This window comes from Podarcis bocagei (genome assembly GCF_964188305.1).
Source record: "Podarcis bocagei genome assembly, chromosome: 13".
Classification (NCBI taxonomy): domain Eukaryota; kingdom Metazoa; phylum Chordata; class Lepidosauria; order Squamata; family Lacertidae; genus Podarcis; species Podarcis bocagei.
In genome coordinates, this window is record NC_138138.1 from 53,670,345 (window position 1) to 53,697,110 (window position 26,766).

Consider the following 26,766-nt stretch of genomic DNA (forward strand, 5'->3'; position numbering starts at 1 on the left):
TCATCATCATCATCATCATCGACTTTCCTCCACTGGAGCAACAAAGCAAGAGCATATCTGAGCTTGCACCAAGTGCTGTTCCCTATTACTTAGAGCTTCCTTCTCTAAAGCCACAGAGTCTGGGTTCAAGACCGTACCTCTCTGCTTCATCCAGCATTTCTTATATTTTAAAAGTTGCCCCCCGTCCCACAAATATGTTCCCAAGGAGGCCTACAATAAAAGATTTAATAAAATAGAATATTACAATAGTTTAAACCACAACAGACTGGAAACAGCTCCCTCCAAAATTGGATTCTGGCGAAAAACGGCCTTATAAAATACTATTTCACAATAGTACAATTACACGGACACCTTCTCAGCTTACAAGACTGTTGTTTCATGCAGAAGAATATTCCAAACTGGGGAGAAGGAGCAACTCGACAGCATTTTTCTGCAAGGGCAATTGCATTACAGGAAGCAGAGGCAAAGTTGCAATCCTTGCCTTCCTCCCCCCCCCCCCAGGTGTGTGGTAGGTAAAACTCACCTGTTACGGCCCTTTCTATTTCTGTGCTAGGATAAAGGGCTGCACCACTAGCTCATGATCAGTGATGTGGGCTTTCTTGAAAACTCTGAATTGTATTCCCCCCATAAAATGTTCCTATGCAAATCACAAAAATTGTCTGGTGCCTTAGAGAGCGGCTTAATCTAGCGTTGTATTTAGTAAACAAAGCCAAAAAAAATGCTGAAACTGCCAAGTTTTTGCCTATTTGCAATTGGCAGCTGTTTGTGGTTACCAGTGTACTTGCGAAACAGAAAACAAAGCGTTGGGAAATCTTCAACTCCTCATTGCTGTTCCAAATACAAGGAACTGCTAGGGGGGAGGACAGAGTAGCAAACCTGTTGTAATAAATAATCCATCATAAAAGATACTGCATCACATTCTTCATTAAATTATCTTTCCGTTGATATATAATTTTATGGTATTGCTCCAAAAAAAGCGGTGTTATGAGCCATGATTGCCAAAACAAGATTACACCTGATTGGCTCTCTAAACTCTCCTTTTTCTGGTTATTTGGCTATAACGTTTGATAGGATACAGATAACTGAACAAACTTTGTTGCATTACACTCTTCATTAAATTATCTTTCCACTGATATATCATTTGATGGTATTACTCCAAAAGAAAGTGGCGTTATGAGCCATCAAACGTCGGAAATACACTTTCTCCAAAAGGGTTTCCACAATTTTGGCCAACGAGTGTAGGTCTTAAAAGGACAGTGCTTTGGCCTTAAATGCAGTGCGTAGCAGAATTGTGGAACTCCCTGCTGCAGCTTTGAAAGAGGATGGGACAAATTCCTGGAGGAGGAGAGAGCTATGGCTGGCAACTAGCCAACATGCCTATGTTCTCTGCAGTCGCTTCTGAATATCAATTGCTGTGTTACGGTAAAATCTGGGTGCAAGGCTGCTCTGCCACCCAGATCATCGGACTAAGTCCGCGGGTCCCTGCGGAGGAAAATGAGCTCAGCTGGAGACAGGAGCAAGCTGCAGAAGATCCAAGTTTATTGCGCAACAGGTTCAAGGCGAGATTGAACCCCGAGGAAGGGGTGACATGAACTTTTAAAACTTCCCTCCATGTCCCAGGATACAGTGCAAAATACATCACGGGTACATCATGAATACATTAAGGAGAGGCTGGGTTACACAGGATCAACTTATGGAGGAGGGAGGGGGGAATATGCAGAGCTGGAGATATGCGCAGATAAGTACATCCTGAGTACCGGTGATGGTCCAGGTATGCATAGTCTGCCACCTGGCACTGCCCGGAGGAAAGGCTTGGCAGAGTGATTTGACGGGATTAGGGTCTTCCTGTGTGTACGCGACACCTCGCTTGAGGGATTATGGTGGACAGTGAAGGTGTCATGGAGTCCTAGGGAAATTAAGCAGATTGGCACCAAAAGCAAGAAAATTGGTGCTACGGTTGATTTTCTATGGATTTTTATAGTTTTTAGTCCTCTGCAGGGGCGAGTGCATGGTTCTGATTGGGTAGAACGTTCCCATTCAAGAGATACAAAACATTAGTACACACGGTTTACCAATGGAAACAATGGGCGTAGGGAAGGGAGAAAGGCACTTTTATCTATGGGGCTTGGGGTTAAATGTAGTGCTGGTGTAACAGTGTGGGGGCTGAGGGGTCCATGTAGGGCCAGGTGCCCTTGAGGTCATCGTCTCGGACCCTCTGGTGACTGGCGGAAGGGGTGAAGAAGACATGCCCCCCTTCCGTATCAGCTGGAAGCCACAGAAAGGGAGAGCGACTCCTGTGTTCAGGTCCTGCACTGGACTTTATCAACGACTTGGATGATGGACTCAAGGGCATCCTGATCAAATTTGCAGATGACACCAAACTGGGAGGGGTGGCTAACACCCCAGAGGACAGGATCACACTTCAAAACGACCTCGACAGATTAGAGAACTGGGCCAAAACAAACAAGATGAATTTTAACAGGGAGAAATGTAAAGTATTGCACTTGGGCAAAAAAAATGAGAGGCACAAATACAAGATGGGGGACACCTGGCTTGAGAGCAGTACATGTGAAAAGGATCTAGGAGTCTTGGTTGACCACAAACTTGACATGAGCCAACAGTGTGACACGGCAGCTAAAAAAGCCAATGCAATTCTGGGCTGCATCAATAGGACTATAGCATCTAGATCAAGGGAAGTAATAGCGCCACTGTATTCTGCTCTGGTCAGACCTCACCTGGAGTACTGTGTCCAGTTCTGGGCACCACAGTTCAAGAAGGACACTGACCAACTGGAACGTGTCCAGAGGAGGGCAACCAAAATGGTCAAAGGCCTGGAAACGATGCCTTATGAGGAACGGCTAAGGGAGCTGGGCATGTTTAGCCTGGAGAAGAGGAGGTGAAGGGGTGATATGATAGCCATGTTCAAATATATAAAAGGATGTCACATAGAGGAGGGAGAAAGGTTGTTTTCTGCTGCTCCAGAGAAGCGGACACGGAGCAATGGATCCAAACTACAAGAAAGAAGATTCCACCTAAACATTAGGAAGAACTTCCTGACAGTAAGAGCTGTTCGACAGTGGAATTTGCTGCCAAGGAGTGTGGTGGAGTCTCCTACTTTGGAGGTCTTTAAGCAGAGGCTTGAAAACCATATGTCAGGAGTGCTCTGATGGTGTTTCCTGCTTGGCAGGGGGTTGGACTCGATGGCCCTTGTGGTCTCTTCCAACTCTAGGATTCTATGATTCTATGATTCCATGGACTGATCCAGGAGGCTCTTATGTTCTTAAATCAGCCTTCACCAAACTGGTGCCTGCCATGTTTTGGACTACAAAACCCATCAGAGCCAGGGAGTTGGACTGCGCTCGCTCAGGATGATGGGAATTGTAGTCCAAAACACGGAGGACGCCATTTGCATGTGCTTTGAAATCATACTTTAATTGAAAAAAATATTTGGCGGGGGAAAGGGGGGGCAGGGAGGGGAAAAGCAACCCTCTGTAAGTTTACTTTTAACAGAACAATAACCAACATTGCAGTACAGTGGACGCTAGGGCTGCAAACATGATCTGTGTGGGAAGCATGTTCGCAACCCGCAGCGTCCGCAACCCGCAGTGCCACGTCTGCACACGCGCAGGTTGCGATTCGGCGCTTCTGCACAAGCGCCAAAACCCAGAAGTAACCCGTTCCAGTACTTCCGGGTTCGGCACGGCGCGCAACCTGAAATGGCGCAACCCGAAGCATCTGTAACCTGAGGTATGACTGTATATCCATCTTAGTTTACAAGACAGTATACGCCGTCCAAATGTCTGAAAGGTGTCCCAATGAAAACGGTGTTTATAGAAAGTGCGTTCCAGTGGAGCCAAGGCGTTAAGGTCTTTATGCTGCTGCGTAATAGATACAGTGGTACCTCGGGTTAAGTACATAATTCGTTCCGGAGGTCCGTTTTTAACCTGAAACTGTTCATAACCTGAAGCACCACTTTAGCTAATGGGGCCTCCTGCTGCTGCTGTGCCACCAGAGCACGATTTCTGTTCTCATCCTGAAGCAAAGTTCTTAACCCGAGGTACTATTTCTGGGTTAGCGGAGTCTGTAACCTGAAGCGTATGTAACTTGAAGCGTATGTAACCTGAGGTACCACTGTACTGGGTATTTTATCCTCCCAAGCTCGAAGTAGCAACCATAACGGCTTGGGAAAATCCATTTTTGTCCTTGGCGGACACCTGGATGGCAAACCCTTCCCAGCAACCGAAAGAACATGCTGTTGCTCTTATAATCCCGGGGGCCTTGTGGGCTCTCACTGCGGGGCAGGAAAGGCTCTGGCATCTTGGAAAAAGGAGGGTCAGAGACGTTCTTGACGCAGCTCAGCTTGGCTTAAGCTCTTTACCTCGCTTCCTACGACAAATACCAGCTCATCCCTCTGGTTCCCAGAGCGTCTTCCCCATCAGACCCTCAAAGTTCGGAGCAGAGCGGAGAAGTCTTTGACTCTGGCTGACTGACACTCTGGCCCCGAAGTCTCTCACGGTGGGGCCCCCCAAGAAGACCACTATAGACGGAGAAACCCCAGGAAAGTCCCGTGGGCGGTCAGGTCAAAGGATGCGTTGAAACGAGGGATGCGGAGATTCAGCTGGTCTCCAGGCTGCAGGTGGAAAACCCCTAAGAGGAGGAGGAAGAGAAGGCTCAGGCAGAGACACAGCGGGGCGGAAACCCCTTCCTCTCAAGGGCCTCTGGTTCCCCTGGCACCGGCTCCTGACAGGGCCTCATCCTGCTGAATTTGACGCTAGCAAATTGTCTTGCAGGATTGGTAGGAATAGGGGCTTTGGAGTATTTCAATTTGAGTAATAATAACAATATTAATGATGATGATGATGATGATGATGATAATAATAATAATAATAATAATGTTAATAATGATGATAATGATAATAATGATGATGATGATGATGATGATAATAATAATAATAATAATAATAATAATAATAATAATAATAATTTATTTGTACCCCGCCCATCTGGCTGGGTTACCCCAGCCACTCTGGGCGGCCTCCAACAAAGATTAGAAATACATTAAAATGTCACACATTAAAAACTTCCCTGAACAGGGCTGCCTTCAGATGTCTTCTAAATGTCAAGTACGGTAGTTGTTTATCTCTTTGACATCTGGTGGGAGGGCGTTCCACAGGGCGGGTGCCACCACCGAGAAGGCTCTCTGCCTGGTTCCCTGTAGCTTTGCTTCTCGCAGCGAGGGAACCGCCAGAAGGCCCTCGGAGCTGGACCTCAGTGTCCGGGCAGAACAAGGGGGGTGGAGACGCTCCTTCAGGTCTACTGGGCTGCTTAAGGGCTTTAAATGTCAGCACCAACACTTTGAATTGTGCTCAGAAACACACTGGGAGCCAATGTATGTCTTTCAGGACCGGTGTTATATGGTCTCGGCAGCCGCTCCCAGTCACCAGTCTAGCTGCCGCATTCTGGATTAGTTGTAGTTTCCGGGTCGCCTTCAAAGGTAGCCCCACATAGAGCGCATGGCAGTAGTCCAAGCGGGAGATAACCAGAGCATGCGCCACTCTGGCGAGGCAGTCCGCGGGCAGTAGGTGTTATTGAGCGTCATTAATTCCCGTGGAATATACAAAGGTTGGCCCTGCTCCCCACCCCATCCCCAGTCTGGCCTTTGACAGCTAACTTGCCGAGGTTCAACAGGTGAGGCTCCGGCCCAGCAAGAAGATGCCGGGTGGGGTTTCTGCCCAGGAGAGAGGGGGCAACTTGAAACCGTTCAACGCCAACACCCCATGTGTCCTCACCAAATCCCACTCCCCTTTGTTATAAGAACTCTAAGGTCTCAAATATAAATTAAATGTTCATAAATGTACGAGGCAAACACATACATAAGTATATAAACCATGTGTCTGAAATAGTACAGGAGAGCAATCCTGAAGCCATTTTGACTCTCCCAATGACCTCAAATATTCCTCTGCAGTAAGGGAGGCAAATGGGGAAAGCCTTCCCATTGTCTTTTTGGCTCACAAATCCTGTCTTAAGGGCATATTTGTGTAGGAATAGGGTGAGCCTGTGACCTGGATTCAGGAGCTAAAGTTTTAACCGTCACAAAAGAATGGCCAGGCTGCCCAGGTAAAGCAATCAGGGTCCATTATCAGGTACCCTGTCAGACAGGATTTCTGCTGAAGACCGCCTCCTTCTGTGATGCATATATGATGTTTTGGGGGGTGGTCTTGGGCTACAGGGTGGGCAATTTCTAGAGTCTATATAAGTGCTTGCACACCATTGTTCGGGGTCCCTGCTGCCTCCTGCGTGTGGTGAGTGGGGACCCCATTGCAACAGTTAAAAAAGATCAGGCTTACTAGCCGCTTTGCTTCCCAATATACCGTATTTTTCGCCCTATAGGACGCACTTTTCCCCCTCCAAAAATGAAGGGGAAATGTGTGTGCGTCCTATGGGGCGAATGCAGGCTTTCGCTGAAGCCTGGAGAGTGAGAGGGGTCAGTGCGCACCGACCCCTCTCGCTCTCCAAGCTTCAGGAAGCTCTGCGCAACCCTCGGGAGACCGGCTCCGAGGGTTGCGCAGAGCTGCCTGCAGTCCCCGGCTCAGCGCAGCTCTGCGCGGCCACCGGCAGCCGGGCGCGAAGTCCCGCCCCTCTCCCGATGGCCGCGCAGAGCTGCCTGCAGTCCCGGGATCAGCGCACTTCTCCCCACAGCCAGCCCCACAAGCTCGGGGGACAGCGGGGAGGCAGAGTGCGCCTTCCCGCTGTTCCCCGACCTGGTTCTTCCAGCCCCGCACCTGGGGGGGGAAATAATTTTTTTCCCCTTTATTTCCCCCCAAAAAAACTAGGTGCGTCCTATGAGCCAGAGCGTCCTATGGGGCGCAAAATACGGTACTCTGGTTGGCCTCTGTTATTTCCTCCTACCAATAGGAGGGCTCTGAAATACCCCATAAATGAAAGGGAGCAGTTTTTCCCCTATAACAATGTTCTTGAGTACCATAAAGCCCTGTGGAATACACAAAGGTTGCCCCCCTGTCCCCAGTCTGGCCTTTGACAGCCCGAGGTTCAACAGGTGAAGCCCCAGAAAATGCCGGGGGGGGGGATTTCTACCCAGGAAAGAGGTGGCAACCCAAGACCATTTGACGCCAACACCCCAACCCAAATCCCGCTCCCCTTTCAAGGGAACCCAGGAGTCCTGGAGAGCAGCTCTGCCTCCCGCCAGCCAGGTCTGATTCTCCTCTCACCTCCACTATAGCAGCTGTTGAAGGCCTTTTCCGGGTTTGGAGGCATGCTCTGGACGCAGCGGAACAGGATTTGGCCGGGCTTCCCGGGAGCTTTCCGCCACAGCACCTGCCCCATAGTAAAGGTGGGGTCATGGAACAGCACCTAGGGGGAAGAAAAGGGGTGTGTGGGTCGGTTTCGCTGGCCCAGCGGCGAAGAAGGGCAAAAGGCAGCGGGGTGTAATCCGGACACTTCCTGAAGGGTGCTCAACATCGCTCTCCCCACACACAAATATTTCCCGCAGCGTCTGTGTGGTGCCGTCAGCCTTAAAAGGCTCGGCCAAATTTCTTCCCAACACACATATATTTACAAATAAAGCTGTGTTCGGTGGATGAAAGGACATATGATTTTTGACACGACTGAGAATCGCATAGCCAGCGAAGGAGAACTTTAAAGTGTTCAGACCAGAAGGCGGAAAATCCGAAAACAATGAGAAGAGGCAGGACTGAAGATTTGGAGATATGCTTCAGAGGTCCAGACTATCAGGAGCCCAGAAAAATTAATAATTACAATTATTAAATTTTAGTTTCTTGTTTTTAATTGGATTATGATGTGGATATGTTGATTGGCTGTTTTTACTGGAAAATCAATAAAAATGATTTTTTAAAAAAACGTCTTCCCAACACATGTGTACAATTTTTATCCAATTTTCAGAAGGACAGAAGGGCATTACGATATACAGTGTCGAAAGCCTTCGTCAGGTCAATTAACGCCATACACAGGGGTTGGTTTTGCTCTCTGCATTTTTCTTGAAGCTGTCGAGTGGTGAAAATCATGTCATTGTGAAAACCGTGTTTATGACTGGCAGAATCCGAGAAATGACTGGCAGAATCCAAGACCAGGGAGAAGAGTTGGTGAAAGAAGACTGGAAGAAATTTAAAGACTATTTACAGAAATATTGTAAAATTAATGAATGTTAGAAGGATGTTGGAAAGAAACTAAGGGGTTTCCAGCTGTAATGCTTTAGGAGATACGGAAAAAAAGGTTTATAAATGGGTAAAAGCTTAATGGTAAGGATTTGCTGAACTAACAAATTGAAGTGGAATACAAAGAAGGGAGGTATGAGGAGGTCTGGGGAAATAAGCGTAAGGAAGATATGTTATGGAAAACTATTTGTTTTTTTAATTGTTTTTATGTTGTATGTTGTATTTTGTATTTTGTTTTTTTCTCATTTTCATTGTTATATTTTAAAAACTTTAATAAATATCTTTTTCTTAAAAAAAGAAAACCGTGTTTATGGAAGACAATCTTCTCGGCTACGAGTGATCGCCAAAGAAGAAGAAAAAGACAAATTTTATCGATTTCCTTATTGATTTCATTTATAGAACACCTTTATCTTCCAAGGTGGGGTACCTGGTTCTCCTCCCACCCACCCCAGTTCCCCCCCCCCACAACAACCTTGCGAGGAAGGTTGGGCTAACACAGTGCTTTCCAAATCTGTGTGTCGCAACACGCGATTGTGTTGCCTGCAGGGTGCGGACCTGTCGCACCAACTTTCCCTGCATTCTTCCCGGGGCTGGAAAGGGATTCATCTAACCTCTGGTTTGCTAGTGAAACTGAATTACTATGTTGCAAAATGATGCATGTCTAAAAAGTGTGCCACCAACCAGCATGAAAAGTTTGGAAAGCTCTGGCAACAAAGGTCCGTATAGTTAAAGCTCTGGTTTTCCCAATAGTGATGAATGGAAGTGAGAGCTGGACCATCAAGAAGGCTGATCACTGAAGAATGGATGCTTTTGAATTCTGGTGCTGGAGGAGACTCTTGAGAGTCCCATGGACTGCGAGAAGATCCAACCTCTCCATTCTGAAGGAAACCAGCCCTGAGTGCTCACTGGAAGGACAGATCCTGAAGCTGAGGCTCCAAGACTTTGGCCACCTCATGAGAAGAGAAGACTCCCTCGAAAAGACCCTGATGTTGGGAAAGATGGAGGGCACAAGGAGAAGGGGACGACAGAGGACGAGATGGTGGGACAGTGTTCTCGAAGAGACCAGCATGAGTTTGACCAAACTGCGGGAGGCAGTGGAAGACAGGAGGGCCTGGCGTGCTCTGGTCCAGGGGGTCACGAAGAGGCGGACACGACAAAACGACTTAACAACAACAAAGAATTGGCAACTGGCCCAAGACCACCCAGGAAGCTTCATGGCTACGCAGGGATCCGAACCCTGCTCCTGGTCTAAACTGACTGGATGGCAGCGACTCTCCAGGGTGGCAGCTCAGTTAGTAGATAGCTCAGTCCTTAGAGTTTGAGACTCTGAATCTCAAGGTCGTGGGTTTGAATCCCACATTGGGCAAAATATTCCTGCAAGGCAGGGGCTTGGACTGGATGACCCTCGTGGTCCTTTCCAACGTTGCAAGTCTACGATTCTATGAAATGCCACCGGGGCCTGAAATGATGGTTCGGTCACTGAGCTACGTACCACAGCCCAGTAGAAGAGGGTGCATTTGTGTGATGAGGCCTCCTCCTTCCCAGCCCTACCTAATCCGGGTGGCCCCCACCACTGGCAAACTAGGGTCAGGATCCTGCCCTGCCCTCTTACCTGGCTGTAAACGAAGTAAAGCCCCATGTGCCTCACCACCACGTCCCGTCCGCTGAGCTCCAGGGCTCGGCCTTGCTGGAGGAAAGGCTCCCACCATATTTCTGTGGCAAATCCATCTTCTAAAATGCGGGCGACAGGGAAAAGATTAAATTAAAAAAATTCCTTCCTGTAGCACCTTAAAGACCAACTAAGTTAGTTCTTGGTATGAGCTTTCGTGTGCATGCACACTTCTTCAGATACACTGAAACAGAAGTTGCCAGATCCTTCTATATAGTGAGAAGGTGGGGAGGGGTATTACTCAGAAGGGTGGTGGGAATGGGAGATTGGCAGATAGCTGGGATGAGCCTGTTGACGACTATTATTACACTGCCGTCCCATTTAAAACTCACCCGTGGCAGTCCATCCCCCCCCCCAAATGAGTTGCCAACCTTTTGTTTTCCTTTACGCACAACTCCTGGGTCGCTTCCCAAGCCAGGCAGACATTCAAAGGGTAAAGCTGTCCCCATAAACTAAATCTTTGAGTTAACACAAGCGTGCCACCCCTTCTTTTCCAAGTGGGGCATTACCCCTGTCTGGTCGTTCCCTTGCCCCATCCTCTGAAATTAGGTGGGGGGGGGGAATGGGGTTGGTTTTTATAGCCCATCTCTCTATCAAGGAGATCCCCTGTTCGTTGTCAATCAGAGAAGAATAGCTGGAGGCAGGAACTAGTAAAATATGAGGCATATTTTTGTTTTCTGTTGCAACAGAGCCCCCCCCCTCTTTGCAAGGAGGTGAGGACCCAGAATGTTATGTACTGAAGTTCTCACCCTGGGCCAGCAGGGTGTAGATAGTTATGCAAATGAAGGATCGAAAGTGACGTTCAGTGATTGGATAGTTTGTATGCAAATGAAGGATCGAAAGTGACGTTCAGTGATTGGATAGTTTTAGAAAGTTGCTACAGTTACGTTGTTCTGTTCTGGCCTTTGAATAAACAAGAGCTGTTTGAAGAATCGCTGTGTCGTCTGATATGTTCGCCCACAACTTAACACAGAACAAAAGCTGTGTAACCACCTTTAAAAGCTTCAGAAATTGCCCCAACCCCTTAGCCAAAGATCACAGAAAAAGCATCATTATGTCACAGAAAAGAAACGGTCTACAACAATAAATTTGAGAGATACTTGATCATGAGTGCCGATTGCTTTATCCTGGCCATTCTTTTGAAAAGGTAAGTAAGTATTTCTCAAAATAAAAAAATTCCTTCCAGTAGCACCTTAAAGACCAACTAAGTTAGTTCTTGGTATGAGCTTTCGTGTGCATGCACACTTCTTCAGATACGTAAGTGCATGCACACTTCTTCAGATAAGTATTTCTCGACAGACCTACCCCATTCATCTATTTACACAGGTTTTGAAGGGTTTTGCAAGTGAAAAGGACTATTGGGAAAGCTTCCCCCTCCACACAAAATACCGTATTTTTCGCTCCATAAGATACACTTTTTTCTTCCTAAAAAGTAAGGGGAAATGTCTGTACGTCTTATGGAGCAAATGTGTGGTCCCTGGAGCTGAATTGCCCAGGGGCGAAAAGCAGATCATGTTTGTTTTTTTTAAGAAAGAGGGAAGGGGGTGTTGAAAGGAAGCCGCTGATTGGCAAGTGATTGGGAGCGAGATAAGGGACGCTAGCAATAAAGGAGGCTGCCTGGGAGGGGGGAGGTAAAGACAGTGAACTTGCAAGGAGAGGAGACAGGAAGACTAGAGCAACAAGGAGAGAAATTGGAAGAAAAGGAGGAACAGACACTAAGGCAAACAAGAGGGAAGGGAGTGTTGAAAGGAAGCCGCTGATCAGTAAGATATTTAACAATACTTTCCACCATGTTACGCTAACTCGCCTGTAATTTGCCCCTCGATCTTTTTTTAGGGAAGCTTTTAATATCTGAAGGACTATTGTATTTTAATATTTTGTTGGAAGCTGCCCGGAGTGGCTGGGGAAACCCAGCCAGATGGGCAGGGTATAAATAAATTATCTATTATTATTATTATTATTATTATTATTATTATTATTATTATTATTTGGTGTTATATTAGCTACTTCCAGCTAATATAATCTGCAGACTAATCTGAGGGAAAAATTACATATTTTTTGTTAGAAGATCAGCAATTTCATGTTTGAGGTCTTTTGAGAGTTATTGCCACCCAAACCCCATGATTTGACAGTTTTTATTTTGTCTGTTCCACCAGGAACTTCATCTCTTGCCACCACTATCTTTTGCAGTGCCTCTGTGCAGAATTTATACGGGACCATCCATACATTATTCAGATTTATTAATTGTTCTGTGACGCCACGTGAATGCCATTTAGAGAGCAACTCTTGCGCGAGGCTCAAACAAAAATGGCATGAAAAGTTAAAGGAATTTCAGCATGTGTTGGTCGTAAATGAAGCAGCCAGTCCACCCCAAATCTTTCGCAGGCTCAAAGAGTCTTGGAATCGGAACAGCGAACAAGCACAAAACGATCACGGTTGCAGCAAATAAGAAACCTGGAAGGAGAATTGCAGCAGCTGAGCCAGGAAATAATTATAAACAACGGATCAGTGTGTTTTTGAACTGCGAGACTAAAGGGTGATGGCGATAGAGAATGCATTTTCGGGGGATTTTAAAAGTTAAGGATGGCGGATTTCTGCAGTCTCGTGTCGTTAAAAGAAAACGCGAGAGGAAGGAATTAGAGAGGACTGCACATTTTTATACTGTGATAAGAATTTTAAAGTCTTAGATATATAATAAATGTTCATAAATGTACCAACCAAGCACATACATAGATCAGCACAGGAAGGCCAACCTGGAACCATTTTTGACTCCCAAACTGACCAAATGTTTTCTCTGCAAGGTCAAACTGGAAAAGCCTCCCCATTGCCTTTTCCTTCACAAATCCTGTCTTAAGGGTATGTCTGCCTGTGAATAGGGTGAGCCTGTAACCTGGCTCAGGAACTAAGTATTTATCATTACAAAAGACTGGCCAGGCTCCCCAGGGTATCCAATCAAGTGAACATTAATAGGTAATCTGTCAGACGAGATAACGCACTCAGATTTCTGCTGTAGACCGCCTCTTCTGTGATGTACGTATGATGTATGGAGGGGTGGTCTGGAGCTACAGGGCGGGCAATTTAAAATGTCTATATAAGGCCTTGCGCATCATTGTTCGAGGTCCTCCTACTTTCCTGCATGTGAGGGGTGCACCCTGTTGCAACAGTTTAATAAAGATCAGGCTTACGAGCTGCTTTGCTTCTCCATATTCTCTGGTTGGCCTCTGTTATTTTCTCCTACCAATAGGGAACCCACGTAAGGACTCTGTATGGGCTCTTGGGTACCCCATAAGGGGAAAAGGGCAGACTGATTTTGTTTACAACAATACACAGAACAAACAGAAGACACACATTCCACACAAATCTTAACAACAGTCAGAAGATTGAATGACAAAGCCACACAGATCCATGGAAGAGAGAGACCAAAACTCACCACTGTTGGAATGTCGGAGGGGAGCTAAATGCAGGACGGACTGCTTTCCTGGCAGGTAATAATAATAATAATAACAATAATAATAATAATAATAAACATTTTTACTATTTATATGCCGCCCATCTGACTGGATTTCCCCAGCCATTCCAGGCAGCTTCCAGCAAACTTTAAAAACACAATAAAGCATCAAAAATTAAAACCTTCTCTGTACAAGGCTGCCTCCAAATGTCTACAGAAGGCCTATTTATTTATCTCCTTGACATCTGACAGGAGGGTGCCACCACCGAGAAGGCCCTCTGCCTGGTTCCCCATAACTTCACTTCCCGCAGGGAGGGAACCGCCAGTAGGCCCTCGGAGCTGGACCTCAGTGTCCAGGCAGAACGATGGAGGCGGAGACACTCTTTCAGGTATACAGGGCAAAATGTACACACCGCTTGATTGTAAGGAAAAATAACCACATACGTTGAAGCGGTTTACGAAAAGATTGCAAGCGTGCTTTAAAGGACACAGAAGTCATAATGCTAAAACAGATTAAAATCACCTCCGCCTTCTAAGCATCTGGGCAAGCTAATCTAGATGATGAATGTTTTTAGCAGGCGCCGAACAGAGCGCTTGATGTCAAGTGGCAGGGAGTTCCAAAGTGCGAACGCTGCCATGCTATCGCAGCTGGGGCCAAAAATACACCAAATTTGGCATCGGGTGGAAATCTCTGCACAACATCCAGGGCCCTGTAGCCAGGAAGGCCCTCTCTCTGCTCAGCCATGTATCCTCAGGCGGGAGCTCTGGGTTATTTAAATACGGTATCACTTTCACTTCCCCTCCAACTTCACTTGTTCTTCCTCTCCAGCCTTCCTCTCCTCGCTCTGTGGGGCTGAAAACAAGAAACAGGAAGGGGGAGACCCGGCTTGGCCACCTGTCTAGCCAGTTGTGACCCTCACTGTGTTGTTGCGCACAGGTGTTTTTAAAGCTGGGAGAGTGCGCCCGAATATAGAATAAATATTCATCAAATATAGAGTAAATATTCATAAATGCACACATATCTAAATATACGAACCATGTGTCTGAAAGAGTAAAAGGTAAAGGTACCCCTGCCCGTACGGGCCAGTCGTGACCGACTCTGGGGTTGCGTGCTCATCTCGCTTAAGAGGCCGGGGAGCCAGCGCTGTCCGGAGACACGTCCGGGTCACGTGGCGAGCCAGCACCAGCGCAGCACACGGAAACGCCGTTTACCTTCCCTCTATAAAGCAGTACCTATTTATCTACTTGCAGTTACAGATAGGTAGCCGTGTTGGTCTGCCATAGTCAAAATAAAAAAAATTCCTTCCAGTAGCACCTTAAAGACCAACAAAGTTAGTTCTTGGTATGAGCTTTCGTGTGCATGCACACTTCTTCAGATACACTGAAACAGAAGTTGCCAGATCCTTCTATATAGTGAGAAGGTGGGGAGGGGTATTACTCAGAAGGGTGGTGGGAATGGGAGATTGGCAGATAGCGGAGATGAGCCTGTTGATGACTCTTAACGACTGCAATAGGTCTTACAGGAAAAGGCAAGGGGTGCCTTTTCCTGTAAGACCTATTACAGTCGTTAAGAGTCATCAACAGGCTCATCTCAGCTATCTACTTGCAGTTAGGGGTGCTTTCGAACTGCTAGGTGGGCAGGAGCAGGGACCGAACGAGCGATTCGAACCGCTGACCATACGACCGGCAAGTCCTAGGCACTGAGGTTTTACCCACAGCGCCACCCGCGTCCCTTGTCTGAAAGAGTACAGGAGAGCAATCCTGAAGCCATTTGGACTCTCCCAAAATGAACTCAAATATTCCTTTGTGGTAAGGGAGGCAAATGGGGAAAGCCTTCCCATTGCCTTTTCGCTTGCAAACCCTGTCTGAAGGACGCATTTGTGTATGAATAGGGTGAGCCTGTGACCTGGACTCAGGAACCAAAGTATTAACCATCACAAAACAAGGGCCAAATCTCACAATGGCCTACTTACTGCGGGGACGTGGGGAGTCCTGGGGGGTTCTCCCAGTATCCCTCCTCCTCCTCCTCCTTTCCAGATGTGTGGGAGACCTCTCCGGAAGATCTCCAGGACTCTGAAACCAAACCGGAGAGGAATGGCGTTAACTTGGGTGTTTGGCTTAAAAAGTGTGCTGTTTTGCCTTCAACCATCCTGTCAGTTCCCACGGCCGTGTCCTTTTCGGTGTGGTTGTGTTCAGGTGAGGAGCAAGTGCAAAGAGGGGAGTAACAATGTGTACCACCCACCGAAATGTCACCACACTAAGGACCTCTAGGTCTGACATGACATCGCCAGGTTTGCCTAGCTGCCTCCAGGGGGCAGGCTTGAGTCTCCAGGTGTGTGGTGGTAATAATAATAATCATCATCATCATCATCATCATCATCATCAGAGACATCACCTTGCCAACAAAGGTCTGTACAGTGGTACCTCGTGCTACATATGCTTCAGGTTACATACGCTTCAAGTTACAGACTCCACTAACCCAGAAATAGTACCTCAGGTTAAGAACTTTGCTTCAGGATGAGAACAGAAATCGTGCTCCGGCGGCACGGCGGCAGCAGGAGGCCCCATTAGTTAAAGTGGTGCTTCAGGTTAAGAACCGTTTCAGGTTAAGAACTGACCTCCGGAACGAATTAAGTACGCAACCAGAGGTACCACTGTATAGTTGAAGCTCTGGTTTTCCCAGGAGTGATGTATGGAAGTGAGAGCTGGACCATCAAGAAGGCTGATCGCCGAAGAATGGATGCTTTTGAATTCTGGTGCTGGAGGAGACTCTGGAGAGTCCCATGGACTGCAAGAAGATCCAACCTCTCCATTCTGAAGGAAATCAGCCCTGAGTGCTCACTGGAAGGACAGATCCTGAAGCTGAGGCTCCAATATTTTGGCCACCTCATGAGAAGAGAAGACTCCCTGGAAAAGACCCTGATGCTGGGAAAGATGGAGGGCACAAGAAGAAGGGGACGACGGAGGACGAGATGGTGGGACAGTGTTCTCGAAGCTGCCAGCATGAGTTTGACCAAACTGCGGGAGGCAGTGGAAGACAGGAGTGCCTGGCGTGCTCTGGTCCAGGGGGTCACGAAGAGGCGGACACGACTAAACGACTAAACAACAACAACAACATGCACACATCTTGCAAGTTTCAGCCAGGCATGAAATTATACTACAGTCATACCTCATGTTACGTCCGCTTCATGTTATGTTCTGGGTTTTGCTGCTTGCGCATGTGCAGACGCGCAAAATGACGTCATGCGCATGCGCAGAAGAGGTGTATAACAACCAGCGCGTGCGCAGACGTGCCGCTGCGGGTTGTGTTCTTTTCATGTTGAGAACGGGCCTCCAGAATGGATCCCGTTTGCAACCAGAGGTACCACTATACAGTGGTACCTCGGTTTACAAACTTAATCTGTTCTGGAAGTCCGTTCTCAAACCGAAACCGTTTTTAAACCGAGGCGCGCTTTCCCTAATGAGCCGGTGCCCTTCTGTCGTTCGGCTTCCGTTCTTAGACCAAGGTAAAGTTCCGAAACCGGGACACTACTTCCGGTTTTGCGGAGTTCGTAAACCGAATAGTACGTAAACAGGACTGTTCTTAAACCGAGGCACCACTGTACCACTGCCCACTGTATTCCGGGCAGGTCTGCCCTCCTTCCCAATTAACCTCCATCTCCAGGACTTGCCCTATTGATCAGTTTGGGGCCCTGAAATTCCAGGGTCTGGGATGCTCCATCCTGACTTGGCGATCCTATTGGCTTTTTTCAGCCATCTATCCGTTCCCCCACACAAAAATAAAATAAAATATCCAGGCAAGAGAAGGCAGACCCTTTCTAATTTTAAAACAGGTCTTAAAATCTGGCTTTTAAAAAACCAAACCGTAGCCTTTGGGAGCTAATTAAGTTTTGCAAAAGTGGTTGTTGTCTTTTCCCCAGCTGGATTGTGTCTTTTCTTCTGTAGTATGCCAGTTTTTACAAAGACACTCTGCGGGGGTCCTCTCCCAATTAACCTCCGTCTCCAAAGGCTGCTCCCCCATCACCAGGGGCAGTTTAGGGACCTGACATCTCAAGGTCTTGCGACACTCCTGAACTGGCAACCCTACTCCACACACACGACAAACAGCCCCAACCCCTCCCCACCACAAAAGTGCCAACATTACTGTTTCCACATCGGCGGTGACTGTGGATGTGTAACATATTGTTTTTTTCATAAAGGGTTTTCCCGCATGAAGAGGAAATCCGGATGATGGTAAATAAAAAGCACAGGCTAGCATCTTGAGAGCAACAAAGGCAAAACGAGAAAAAAACTCTGTGCATGAGCAACACTGATCCCACAATAAGCCTCTGTCTGTCTGCGTCCTTTCTTTCTTCCTTCCCCACAGCAGCAAAACAAGGCTTTTAAAAGCACATTTTAAAAAGTGGCCGCCATGTTTCGAAGAGCAAAAAAGAGGACATATTTGCCAACTTCTATTTTTAACTATGGATCGCGACGACGGTGAAAGAGGACATTTGGCAATCCTAAGTCTGCAGACTCGCTTGAGAGAAGGGTTGCCAGCTTTCTGCCTCGCTTCACTGGCTATGCTCCTGTGCTTTTAGCAGCACAGTTCTCTGACATGCAAAAGAAATGAGCTTGTGTAATTTTCCCAGGCGTGAAGATGATGGAAAGGCAGGTGAATCGGCTTAATTTCTGCGTGTCGGGGTTTGGATAAGAGCGCAGCAGCAGGACCAGTCGGGGGAAGTTGGCAACCTGCTTTAGAGGAGGCACACCTAAGAGCAGTTTCCTGGTCTCAGGATGGAGGGAGAGGCAACCGGGGACTTGTAGCCTTCAGGTTACGGGAACACCTGCTTCCGTCTTCACACAGACAATGTTTTCTGTGTGTGTGTGTTTATTCCCCCTTTTTCCAGCGAACTACGGAACAGGAAGTTCAAAAGGGAAGGAGGTAAGATGCGATAAGGGATGGGGTGAGAAGGCAGGCCTACCCCATCTGTACTTTCTGCAACAATATGCATGCTCTCTGAAATTCGGGCCTCTCCAAATTTTGCAGAGCTGTTTGGAATCTTTGCAAAAATGCACCTACTGGGGTAAAGGGTGCGTAAAAACAGGTATAATTTGGTGAGAATCACATGCAAAAATGCATGGAAGAATATTGGGAGAAATTTACACCCCTTTGTCCTGACTTCTCTTGGCACTTGAGGGGTATATTTTTACGACCCACCTTATTTTTGCGATTATTTAAACTGTTTCTAATGTTGTGAGCTGCCCTGGGACCTTAAGGTGAAGGGCAGCTGATTAATAATAGGAATAAATGATAGGAATAACGATAATAATAACAACAGCATAGTTGTAATTCTTGATGAATCTCCACGAGGACTAAAATAAATAAGCCGCAGACAGATGAGGGAATGGAACTTAAGACTTGAAACGTGAAAAACTGAGAGAAACAGAATGGATCAAATTCCTCATCTCTACCCCCCCCCCCGGAGAATCTAGTGGAGGGGGGAGGTGACTGGAAGACCGGACTCCTGGGTCCTCTCCGCAAGTTTGCAGTCAGTGTCAGTCACGGAGTCCAAGCCCCAAACCCAATCTTGAAATATGTGACAGAACAACAACAGTGCCCTTGAGCATGTGCAGAGGGCATTCTCCTCACCCATGCACACATATTAGGAGGCAGGCCACCTACAGCTTGTGAGGAAAGCAGCTTGGAAGAAAGAACTGAAGGCCTCACTCTGCACATGCTCAGAGGGATCTTTCCCTCTTTTATTTACTTCTGGCAGCAAGAGCTGTTCCTATAATTGACATATTCCTGGAGGAATATGCTATCTTCTCTCTCCCTTTCCCCAGAATCAGGCATGTCCAAAGTCCGTTTCAGGGGCTTAAATAGGCCTGCCGGTCAATTTAATCCGGCCATTGCAGCAGTTTGTTTCCTGGGTTAAAATCCTAAAAAAACTTACTCAACTTTGGGGCAAAATCCTAAAAAACCTGAAGAACAGCTTCAATCCTAAAAAAAGCTTAAGAACTTTGGGGTGAAAGCCTAAAAAAACCTCAAGAACAGCTTCAATCCTAAAAAAAGCTTAACAGCTTTGGGGTGAAAGCCTAAAAAAACCTCAAGAACAGCTTCAATCCTAAAAAAAGCTTAACAGCTTTGGTCGGCCCTCGCGGCCCTTCACTTCATCACATCTGGCCCTCTCTGAAAAAAGTTTGGACACCACAGCGCAGTTTCTGGGAATCTGTGCATTCATTTCTGCCCAGACTGGATTTGCGCCCAGTTGGGATTTGAGGAAAACCCCAACAGAATAAAATGTAAGCTTTTGCTGGGAAAAAGAAAGAAATCTGGTTTGCAGGGGGGGGGGAACAGGAGGGAAAGGAATGTTTTGGGGAAGGTTTTTAAAACCGAAATTCAATAAATCCACCCCATTTTGCAGGGTTGGGTTGGAAAGTTGGTTCTTCGAAGCCGGGGAACTCCGAAGTTCCCAAAATTTCACAAGGCCATTGTAACACAGAGCTTTTCCATTCTCTCTTTTATTATATCAAAATGTTATTACATTTAAAACACTCATTTTAACATCCTGATAATATCGACGACTTCCCTTCTTCTCTTTCCGTGGTTCGTTTTGCATATCATAAAGCCCTGCATATTTTACAAAAACTAAACCATTCAGTATTCCATTATTAGAGCCACCTAAACTTGTTTACACAGTTGGATTTATATTAATGCTGACAACGTTTTCCGGTGTACACAATTTCCCCCCATATATTCAATAAACATTTGCCAAGCTCTTTCATTCTCCTTCCTCCTGCCCTCAAGCAGAAATCCCTCTTGCCCTCATCCTGTTAAGATACTCTGCCTTGACAGATTCCTGCGGAAATCACCGAATTGTAGAATTGGAAGGGGACCGCGGTGGTCATCTAGACCAACCCGCTGCGAGGTAGGAATATGCAGGAATCGAACCCACAACCTTGGCAACATGCTCGAAACAACAGACCTCTCCAGAATTCAAAGATCACATCGCTTCTGGCCTTCCGTGGGCCTCGCCTCTCGCCCAGACATTTAGGTCAAAAACAGACAAAACCAAACCATTGTGTGGAAGGCACTCTGCCCATGCTCAGAAGAACTCTTTGCTCCTTGGCGGTTCCCCGGGCACTGAGAAGTTTGCTCCTCAAGCTGAAAATATGAACAGATCCTGGGGAGAGCTCGCTCGGTGGAGCACAGGACAGGTTGTGGGTTCGAATCTCGCCTTGGGCAAAAAGATTGCTGCATTGCAAGGGGGTTGGACTAGATGACTCCCAGGTTCCCTTCCATCAGAATCCATTTCCCCTCGTGGCCAGTACCCACCCACCACCTCCCTTCTTGCTGTGCCCCTTTCCGGCTCCCCCCTGCGCCCGTCTCGACTCCCACTTACCTGGCATGGCCTGGGGGCGTCCTGGACCCCCACCGTCCCGTGAATGGCAGATCGCACCTCCCCTCGCAGCTGTGACAGCTCTCCGCGCAGAGTTTCCAGGCGCCATTGGGTGCAGATCAAAGCGAGCAGGCAGGCCAGGAAGCCCACCCCCAGGAAACACCCACCCACCCAGACCACGGCGGGCAGAGAGGGGTGCTGTTCAGAGGACCCTCGCTGTGACCTTGTCTTTGCCATATGGGCGGCCTGGAAATACAGCCGGACAGTCCCTGCTCTCCAAAAATGGCCTGGCAGGTCCAAAATTGGTGACCCCCTTGACTTCACGCGCCCCAGAGCCGCAGGATTCCTGTGCCCAGATTCTCAGGGGCAGAACCTAGGAAATCTGCGCCCTCTACTGCTCCTTTCCTTGGAAAACCTGGGCTGGCCTTTGGGGGGAAAAGCACACACAAAAACTACCCCCCTCTTAAGGAGACCCTTTTTGCCTGCCAGGGTCCCCTGGGCACGAAAACATCCCCACTGCATGCCCTCGAAACGCAATATACCCCCCTGGTCTGCCCTATGTTCTTCGTCCCCAAAGGACACCTGCTGCCAGTTCAGCTGAAACTCAGCCTCTGCCCATCTGATACCCGAATTCTGGGCACTCTCAAAAGCCAGCCCTCCCTGTGCCCGGCGTCCACTGGGTGCTCAAGGCGACGGGGTGCCAATCCTCCACACCCACACCCAGTCTCCCTACCTCCGGCAGCGCTGGCATGCCTCTGGCTTTGGCCGTCTCTGCCTCTTGTTCCGCCGGGCGGGATCTGAAGCTGTGCCAAGAGCAGCCGAGAGGGTTGTGCAAGATTTTGAGGAAGCAGGCTCACAGACTGCTGCCTTCGGCGCCCAGCGTGGAGAGAGGCCAAGAGGCAGCTCTCTCTGGGTCGTCCGGCACCCAGATCTCAGAGTAGGGTAGCGTGTTGGCACTGCTTGGCACCCTCCCATGCCAGTTTCTCAAAGGGACTCCTTTTCTTTGCAAGGAGCCTCACGGGAAACCTGCTAGGTAGACCACATTGGCACCATGCCTTTAAAGCGCTGTGGTGCCACCTGAAGCCGTCACGGCTAGTTCTGGGAACTGTAGCTTCCTGAAGTTAGAGGGTACCCAAATCCTGTCTGTGAAATCACCCCAGGCTTCAATAATCACCCCAGGCCTCAAAACTGTCCAGAATTCCTTTTGTCTTCTAAAAATCCAAAACAGCTTTTCTCTGCTCTATCACAAGATGCTGTGCATAGGCAAAATTTTACTTTTAAAGGCTAATGAATAGCCTCTGTCAATGCCAAGAATACTCAGGCCTGAGAAACGAATCTTATCTCATTCTAGTTGCAACATCTCTGGACATGCTGAACCGCTCTTATTCCCCCTTCCTGGGAAGGACGCCAAGAGTCCCAAGACAGGAGCTTTCTGTTCATGCTCAGAGGAACCCGAGGCAGGACTCTGGAAGAAGGAGGAGAAAGGGGGAGGGAACTGGAAGCGTATATATGCTTGTGCACATGACTGTGAACTCGCGCATGCTTTTTGTGACTTATCACACTTGCTCCTTCTACCAGTTCATGGATGGTAGAAATCAAAGCTTTTTCTCCGAAACTATTCCTTGAGTGTCTGTTGACTCCCACTTCCCTTTCCCGGGCGCAATATTTTTCCCACCCGAGGGCAAAGCCTCATAAGGCTACACGGGCACCCCCAGCTTCCCCTCACAGAGCTACAATTCCCAGAGTGGTTTGACAACAAGTCCCTCTTCTCCAGGAACTGTGAGGGGGAACGACGGGGGTCTCCGAAAAACTCCGGCGCCCTGAGCAAAACTACGACTCCCAGGATTCCTTGCGTTATGTACTGAAGTTCTCACCCTGGGCCAGCAGGGGGATACTGTAGATAGTTATGCAAATGAAGGATCGAAAAGTGACGTTCAGTGATTGGATAGTTTTGTATGCAAATGAAGGATTGAAAAGTGACATTCAGTGCTTGGATAGTTTTGTATGCAAATGAAGGATCGAAAAGTGACGTTCAGTGCTTGGATAGTTTTGTATGCAAATGAAGGATCGAAAAGTGACATTCAGTGATTGGATAGTTTTAGAAAATGGCAACAGTTGCATTGTTCTGGAGCTCTATATAAGCAGGCTGGCTGACCCCTTCAGTTCAGTTCTGTTCTGGCATCTGAATAAAGAAGAGCTGTTTAAAGAATCGCTGTGTCGTCTGACATGTTCGCCCACAACTTAACACCTTGGGGGGGGGGAGCCATGGCTGTTTTTTAACAGTCCATTCCCAGGGAACTCTAGGAGCTGGGAGGGGAGGGGAAAGGGTTTCCTCCCAATTCTCAGCGCCCTCATTAAACTACAACTCCCACGATTCTTTGTGGCGTTTAAAGGCACCGAATGTGGGGTTTGAATACGGATTACGAGAAAGTGAGAGGCTCAATGTAAGGGATTAGGTGGGGTGGGGAGGGGCAGGGTGAACGTTGCCCCGTGAAGGGCTGGGCACAGACGCAATTAATAAACGCCTATTAGTAGGCGGGCAGAAAATCCAGTGGTAATGAAAGAGGGAAGGGAAAGGAAAGGTAGCCTCCGGGGCGGCAAGACCCTACAGACCCACTGGGTGCAAAGATCAGCAGAAGAGGCCCTCTTGGTAGCTGCAGCTCAGAACAGGGCCTTCTCTTTAAAAAATATATATATTATTGGTTTTACATACACTGTAATCACATTATGTAACACCGTCTCCTCTTATTTTATCTTTTTGGCTCAACTGAGCCTGGCGGCTTGCCTCCCTCCCTCCCTCCTGTCTGACGGTTTACAAAATTAAACTTGGCATCTTTACATTTCGCTTTGTTTCCTATCCTTGTTATATCGCTACCGAAAATATTGTATTACTCAACTCTGGATAGGTAGCAATTTCATCTTACAAATCTTTAGATAACCCTGCTAGTGATGGTAATTGCTGACAGTTGTCTTTCACATATAATATAAAGAAAGAAAGAGAATCTTTAATAAAAAAAGGAAAAAAAATAATATAAATTTGTTCCAGTCCTTTTGGAATGCTTGGTCTTGCTGGTTGCGAATTCTTCCCGTCAGTTTCGCCAGTTCGCCAGTACCTCTCTACCCATTATCCCCAGTAAAAAAGCCTCTTCTTTTTTTTAACAAAAGTGTTTTCTTTAGCTCATTATATTATATATATTTCCCAGAAAGCTTTTACCTCTTTATGTGTCCACCACAAAAGTATCTTCCTTTTCCTTACATTTCCAACAGTCATTTTTTGTTCTGTACATTTTGGCCAATTTAACTGGTGTTAAATACCACCTGTACGCCATTTTCATAACATTCTCCTTAAGTGTACGGCATGCCAAGACAGGGCCTTCTCAGTGGTGGCCCCTAAGCTTCGAAACTCCCTCCCCTCAGAGGTGCGCCTAGCACCATCGCTGCTCAGGATTTGGCAAAGGCTGAAGGCGCCCCTCTTTCCATCTTGGCCGTTGACCCCTGAGATCCTCAGCCTTTGAGGGTCTCAGGGGGCCTGGCGTGTTTTGGTCCATGGGGTCACGAAGAGTCGGACACGACTAAATGACTAAAGAACAACAAACAACAAGACGGCTGAGCTGGCTGTAGAGTGTTACAAGAATTATATGGTCTCAAATATAGAATAAATATTCATAAATGTGCACATATCTAAATATATGAACCATGTGTCTGAAATAGTACGGGGGAGCAATCCTGAAGCCATTTGGACTCTCCCAATGACCTCAGACATTCCTCTGCAGTAAGAGAGGCAAATGGGGAAAGCCTTCCCGTTGTCTTTTCGCTTTCAAATCCTGTCTTAAGGGCACATTTGTGTAGGAATAGGGTGAGCCTGTGACCTGGACTCAGGAACTAAAGTATTAACCATCACAAAAGAATGGCCAGGCTGCCCTGATAATGCAATCAGTGACCATTATCAGGTACCCTGGCAGACAGGATTTCTGCTATAGAATGCCTCCTTCTGTGATGTATGCATGATGTCTTGGGCCACAGGGTGGGCAATTTCTAGAGTCTATATAAGGGCTTGCGCACCATTGTTCAGGGTTCTCCTCCTGAGTGAGGACCCTGTTGCAACAGTTCCTTGAATAAAGATCAGGCTTACGAACCGCTTTGCTTCTCAACATACCGTATTTTTCGCACCATAGGACGCACTTTTCCCCTCCTAAAAAGCAAGGGAAAATGTGTGTGCGTCCTATGGAGCGAATGCAGGGGGGAGGCAGGCGGGAAAAGCCCCCAAGAGCCGCACACAAGCTTCGTGCGCTCTTGCGGGCTTTTCCCCAGGAGGGAGAAGGGACTGACTGGCCGCATCGGTCCCTTCTCCCACCTCCCAGAAAAGCCAGGAGAAGCCACGCAGCCCCTTTAAAGAGCTGGCGGCTTCTGCCGGTTTTGCGGGAGGTGGGGGAAGCTGCCGCGGATTCCCTCCTCCCCGGCTCCCTTTGAAGCAGCAAAGTGGGAGGGGAGCAGCTTACACTCGTGTAAGCAGCTCCTCTCCCACTTTCCTGCTTCAAAGTGGAGGGAATCCACTGCAGTTGCGAGCAGAGGATCCATAGCTCTGCTTCCTTCCCTGGAAGCAGGGTGCAGGGGTGCAGGGGGAAAGAGGGCAGGAAATAGATGCCGGGCAGGAAGACTGAAGGGAAATTCTGCTTCTCCACATAACTGTTGTATTGTGGAGAAGCATTGCTTCTTTTCTCTTGCATTCTGGGAAGTCTCGCTTATAAGCTTTTCTCTGCTTCTGCAGACACTGTACAAACCTGTTCCAAATACCAAGACATTCCCTCATTGCTAAGTTCATGAAAAATACTATGACCTGTACTTAATGCACAGCTGACCACATCTACGGAATTCACTTATATTCTTTCATTTACAGGTAGGTAGCCGTGTTGGTCTGCCATAGTCAAAATAAAAAAATTCCTTCCAGTAGCACCTTAAAGACCAACTAAGTTAGTTCTTGGTATGAGCTTTCGTGTGCATGCACACTTCTTCAGATACACACACACATATATATATATTCTTTCATGTTATGATCAATCATTAGTAATTGTTTTAGTCATGCTATACCAATCTTTAGTTATAATTTAATTAGGAGGTTTCATGCCTGTCTAGTTCCACCTTCGTTTCCCAGCCTTTAATCTATCGGCGATGAATGTTCACATGTAATTCCCGCCTTGTACTTATGTTAACCAATCAGCAACAAGTTGCTTTGTGTTTGTATCAACCAATCAGCCACAAGCACACCTGTGGCAATGTTTGTAATATTCAATAAAAGAGAGTTCCCGGGGCTCGCCCCGGCAGACGCCTCTCTCATGACACCTGCTACTCGTCTGTCGTGGTTTCATTCCAACAGAAGACACAACCACACTTTGACCACTGGAAAGTCCACCTCAGCCTCCCCAGATTTCCACTGAGACGGACAGGCTAATCTCGATGGCGATAGGTCACGCTCAGCATTATTAACTGGACTTAGATAACCCATGGGTCCCCTTCCTACCCTCCTCTGAGGCTCGATTTAAAGCAGCAAAGCGGACAGGAGCCGCCCGCTTTGCTGCTTTAAATAGTTTAGTGCAACATTTGATTCAGAATATTTTTTGGTGTTTTCCTCCTCTAAAAACTAGGTGCGCCCTATGGTCAGGTGTGCCCTATGGTGCGAAAAATACGGTACTCTGGTTGGCGTCTGTTATTTTCTCCTACTGATAGGTAACCCACTTAAGGACTCTATATGGGCCCCGGAATACCCCATAAGGGAAAGGGGCAGTTTTTTCTTTGAACAAGAGTAAATAACGCACTCAGGTTTATCCGGAAGAGTTCCTTTCCCCCCACTTGTGGAACAAAGATAGGGTATTCCACCCCTTCGCCATCCTCCAAACTGCGATCATATTGTCAGCGAGAATCAGCCAATCAGCAAGCTCTTGTCACGCTACCAGCTCCTGGTCAAGCACTGGGTTCTAGTTCTGCTTTCCGATGCTTGCAGTGACGCTCAGTCTAACCTCTCCCCTAGTTATGACAGGACAGGGAGTTTGGAGATTTTGTGGTTTTGCTCTTCCTGTT

The 26,766-nt window shown here is 47.5% G+C and overlaps 1 protein-coding gene across 3 annotated transcripts; it reads right to left on the minus strand.

The window, feature by feature from the left end:
* Positions 1 to 3,738: 3,738 nt before the first annotated feature.
* TNFSF13 (TNF superfamily member 13) lies at positions 3,739 to 22,080 on the minus strand. 3 transcript variants are annotated; one of them, XM_081168190.1, is made up of 7 exons: positions 20,695 to 22,080; positions 15,283 to 15,382; positions 13,292 to 13,339; positions 9,805 to 9,923; positions 7,230 to 7,371; positions 4,533 to 4,647; positions 3,739 to 4,502 (listed from the first exon to the last, which is right to left on the minus strand). In XM_081168190.1, the coding sequence occupies exons 1-6, from the start codon at positions 20,926 to 20,928 to the stop codon at positions 4,538 to 4,540; spliced, it is 753 nt and encodes a 250-aa protein (XP_081024316.1). In that variant the 5' UTR covers positions 20,929 to 22,080; the 3' UTR covers positions 3,739 to 4,502; positions 4,533 to 4,537. The 3 variants fall into 3 exon arrangements, with proteins under 3 accessions (XP_081024316.1, XP_081024315.1, XP_081024317.1); XM_081168189.1 differs by having other exon boundaries at positions 3,739 to 4,647; positions 20,695 to 22,078; XM_081168191.1 differs by having other exon boundaries at positions 3,739 to 4,647; positions 21,425 to 22,074.
* Positions 22,081 to 26,766: the final 4,686 nt, after the last annotated feature.